At 43.1% G+C, this 4,555-nt stretch overlaps 1 protein-coding gene across 1 annotated transcript; it reads right to left on the minus strand.

Annotated features, from left to right (window-relative positions):
- Positions 1 to 416: 416 nt before the first annotated feature.
- Positions 417 to 2,828, minus strand: LOC101859022 (aurora/IPL1-related protein kinase 2). The gene is made up of 2 exons (XM_005100655.3): positions 2,256 to 2,828; positions 417 to 650 (listed from the first exon to the last, which is right to left on the minus strand). The coding sequence occupies exons 1-2, from the start codon at positions 2,826 to 2,828 to the stop codon at positions 417 to 419; spliced, it is 807 nt and encodes a 268-aa protein (XP_005100712.1).
- Positions 2,829 to 4,555: the final 1,727 nt, after the last annotated feature.

Here is a 4,555-nt window from a genome sequence, read left to right on the forward strand (position 1 = left end):
CATGTCGATGTTGTCTGAATGACGTCAATCAAGACTGGTCAGTCCCCTACATCGCCCAGGTAGATGGAACCGAGGTCATAACACTGACCTCCTCTGTCTGTGACCCGGGGGGGGGGGGGGGTTAACGTCAGAGGACTCAGAGCATGACAAAAGGATGCATGGGTGAACTTACAAAAAGACACACAAAAAAGGATCAACAAACAAATACACAAATCAATGACTGAGTGAAAAACTACAACAAACATCAAATAGCAAAATGACGTTTATCGAGGTCTAACTTCCAGACATCGAAATGCAGACTTACTAGACTTACTTACACTTCTGTACTGGCGTTATTAAAGTTGAGCATCAGGATGAAGTCCAAATCCAAGGGTGGTCGTCAGGATGAAGTCCAAATCCAAGGGTGGTCGGGGGTCCTAGTCGGTGCTCAGCTGCTGTGGTGCGCGGAGAGAATTCCATGCGCTGAACCTCAACAAATCCGCGGCGCTCCAGCGTTGACGGGGTTCCTCATGCAGCAGTTGGAGTAGGATCCTCCTGTAAGGTTCCTTTATGTTGCTGCAGTTGTCCGTCGAGGCTAGCGGGTGGAAGTCGACGGTGTGTCGTTTATAGATAAGCATCCACATGGTGATTCCAAGGCTGTACATGTCCAGCTGTGGAGGGAAACAAGAAGAACGTGCGGAGATTAGTTGGGCCGAGGAGAAATCATTGATGATGCATATGTGTGTGTGGAGGGGGGAGACACACACACACACACACACACACACAGAGAGAGAGAGAGAGAGAGAGAGAGAGAGAGAGAGAGAGAGAGAGAGAGAGAGAGAGAGAGAGAGAGAGAGAGAGGAAGGAAGAGAGAGGGGGGGGGGTGAATTTGAAAGAAACATGTTCGTAAATAAATTAATGATTAACAATAACTGTAGCAATAACAATAACAGTCATTATAATAACATACGCTCCTTAGATTAAAGCTAACAAATAAGCAGAAACTTAAACAAGCAATGAAGAAATAGACAGTTTGGGATTGGGAGGGGAAGGGAGAGAGAGAGAGAGAGAGAGAGAGAGAGAGAGAGAGAGAGAGAGAGAGAGAGAGAGAGAGAGAGAGAGAGGGGGGGGGAGAGATCGAGAGAGGGGAGGATAGGGTTATAATTATTGTTTTTATTATTATCAATATTATTATATGTTATTATTATTCTTATAATTATTATTATTATTATTATTATTATAATTATTATTATTATTATTATTACTATTATTATTATTAGTATTATTATTTATCTTTTCTATAGCGTCCACTCCTGCACATTACAGTACTAGGCACTCTGCAGTACCTTCATAACATGATACATGTACTATATAAATATGAATACATTATGTTTGTGATGGCTCATACACACACACACACACACACACACACACACACACACACACACACACACACACACACACACACACACACACACACACACACAAATGTAGACAGTCTTTCTGTCTTCCCTTTTCTCTCTGTATCTCACTCACTCGTTCTCTCACAAACATACACATAAGCGTGCGCACAAATACCTGCATAAAGTGCTCGCATACGTGTCTCATACAAAATTCATGTACAAGTAAATAACTGGGTATAGCATTGTGTACCCTCCTTACGTTAAATCTAACACAAGATAAGACACTCACTATCAATGACAAACTAGATGTATAAAGGGGTTGGGAGAGTGAGAGTGTGTGTGAGAGAGAGAGAGGGGGGGGGGGGGCGAGGGTTGAGGTAAGAGGAGAGAGAAAGAGAGTGAGGAGAACATGAGAGAGATAGAGAGAGGGAGGGTTGTGTTGCTTTGAAAATGTGTATGTTAAATGCATCCAATCTAGTTCATAAAAATATGGAAATGAAAAATTGGTAAACATCAAAGGTAGAAGAAAAATTGACAGAATAAAAAGGGGGTGATGGTGCTTTCAGTTTAGTTAACTATTAAATAATGTATCATAATAAGAGAGACAGAAAGGGGGGAAAGAAAGTAAAGATATAAAGAGATGGGGCTAAGCTAGAGAAAGAATGAAAAGTGCGACAGAGAGAAAGGGCGAGAAAAGGAGAAAAGGGAAAAAGAGAGTGTGAGAGAGATGACGATGGGATATAGAGAGAATGAAAGGTGAAATACTGAAAAAGACAGCGAGGGGCAGAAAGGGAGATTGAGAGAGCTGGGTATGAAATACAGAAAAAAATGAGAAGTGTGATATAGTAAAAGAAAAAATAAAATCCTTCTTACCTTGAATGGGCACATGGGCCGACCAGCCTGCGTCTCGGGTCCGTAAAAGCCGGGTGTAGACACCCACTCCTCCACCATGGCCTCGCTGTCCCTCAATCGTATCGCCAGCCCGAAGTCTCCGAGAATGGCACGGTCCTGTGTATCCAAGAAAATGTTCTCCGGTTTCACGTCCTGGTGAAAGATGTTGCGGGTGTGGATGTAATCCAACGCGCTCGCCACATCCAGGGTGTGTCTGAGCATCCTTGGTCCTTTGACAGGTCCTGACATGGTGTCGTAAAGTGTCCCGTTCTTGTAGTAGTTCATGAAAATGAAGCCATAGGCCGAATTCCATGACGAAGCTACGATCTTCAAGATATGAGAATGGCGTAGATGGCGAAGTAAAGCGACTTCTTCGTCGAACTGGTTTTCCCATAGCTGCCTCTCGAGATATACTATCTTAACTGCCACTTTCAACGAAGGGTCGTGTTTGGCCGAGGCCAAAACAACCTCTCCTGAGCTTCCACGCCCTAAGGGCGGGCCTTTCACTAGGTCGAAAGCGTGGAAGATATCATCTCGCTGATCAACAATCTCCATTCTGCAAAGTGACTCCAAAAGAACGACGTGTATGACTCAGTGATACTGATGGAATCCACCAACGATGTGAATGATCCAGATAGAGACTCCACAAACGTATCCTTCGAACTACAAGACTGAAGTGACCACATGCAGACAAACAGTGCCCCTTATATACTCAGCTCGCTGGCTGGAAAGTGAACGAATTATTTTGTCCTGATTACGGCATTGTTGTGGTGTTTTGAGATCTGGCCGACAAAGAAAATATTACTGCAGCTTCGTTTTTGGCATCTGACGTTAACAAGTCTATTGTCTATTGTCTTGAGTGCCAGGGGAAATTTTCAGTCAAGGGGAGTGAATTGTGTATGTAGTGACAATGACCGCTTACATTAAAGACATGCCGACGTTTTAGAGCCCATTATGAAGCTGGTCAGGTACTGAGCGAAGTTTTGAATCTTTGAACATGGCATTGTTGTCTTGTTTTGACAGTCGGTCTAGGGGCTCAGGGGGTGCGGACACGGTCCCCCACCACTTTTGTTTCTTGCTTTTTGTTGATTTCGTTGTTTGTATCTTTTTGTGGGGTTTTGTTTTGTTTAGAGTGTTGTTGGGTTTTTTGACCAACCAGATGTGTTTGTTTAAAAGGAGGTCTAAACGAATGTGCTCTGTGTTGTCAACCAACGACTTACTTCAAAGACATGTCAACACATCAGTGTTCGTTATGTAGCTGGTCAGGTGGTGAAGGAAATTTGGATGATCCACAAACGGAAAGTGAGCGAATTTTTTTGTCTTGATTACGGCATTGTTGCGGTGTTTTGAGATCTGTATTGTTCTCTTATTTTCACAGTAGGTGTGGAGGGTGGGTGGAGGTGAGAACAGGGGACCATGGTTGCTTTTGTTTTGGGTTTGTTGTTGTAACTTTTGTAGCTATAGTTGTAGGTTTTGTTTCTTAACCAGTCAATTCAACTCGTTTGAAAGAGAATGCATCGGTAAAAAGGGGTTAACGGATAGGCGCTTTACCATCGCATGCAGAAGACTCGAGTTTGATTCCGTGTAGGGACAATTTTTATCGAGAATATCAGACCTCGGTCCTGTTTGTCAGGACATTGTATCCCTCCTGTCCCTTGCAGCCCCTGGCAAGTGGTGTCGAAGCCCAGCTCCAAAATGGTCCTGTATTGATGGGGACGTAAAAATGCCCATGTATTTTTTTGTTTTGTTTTTTTTTATAACTGCGCCATATAATTGATAGTCAACCCGTCAAGCAGCGGCTTACATCAAAGACATAATGTCTTTGGATCACCGCCCCTAATGTACCCCTGCTAGCTGGTTAGGTAGTGAATGAAGTTTTGAATCTATGAATATGACATTGTTGTCTTGTTTTGGCGGTGGGTTCAAAAGTGACTGGAGGTGAGAACCTGGGGACCTTGGTCGCTTTTGTTTTTGCTGGTTTTGTTTGGTTATTTGTTTTCTAAACAAATTAGACTCACTCGTCTGAAATGGGGGGAGGGGTGTAAATGAATGCGGCATGTGTAGTCACCAACAGCTTACATCAAAGACATGTCTGTACAGTTCAACGTCTATTATGTACCCTTGCAGGATGGTGAGATTGTGAACATTGTTTTAAATGTATGAATATGGCATTGTTGTCTTGTTTTTGACCATGGATTCAAAAGTGTTTGGAGGTGAGAACATGTGTCCCTTGGTCACTTTTCTTTTGCGGGTTTTGTTTGTTTGTCTGTTTGTTCTTTTTA

This window comes from Aplysia californica, unplaced genomic scaffold (assembly GCF_000002075.1).
Source record: "Aplysia californica isolate F4 #8 unplaced genomic scaffold, AplCal3.0 scaffold00254, whole genome shotgun sequence".
NCBI lineage: Eukaryota > Metazoa > Mollusca > Gastropoda > Aplysiida > Aplysiidae > Aplysia > Aplysia californica.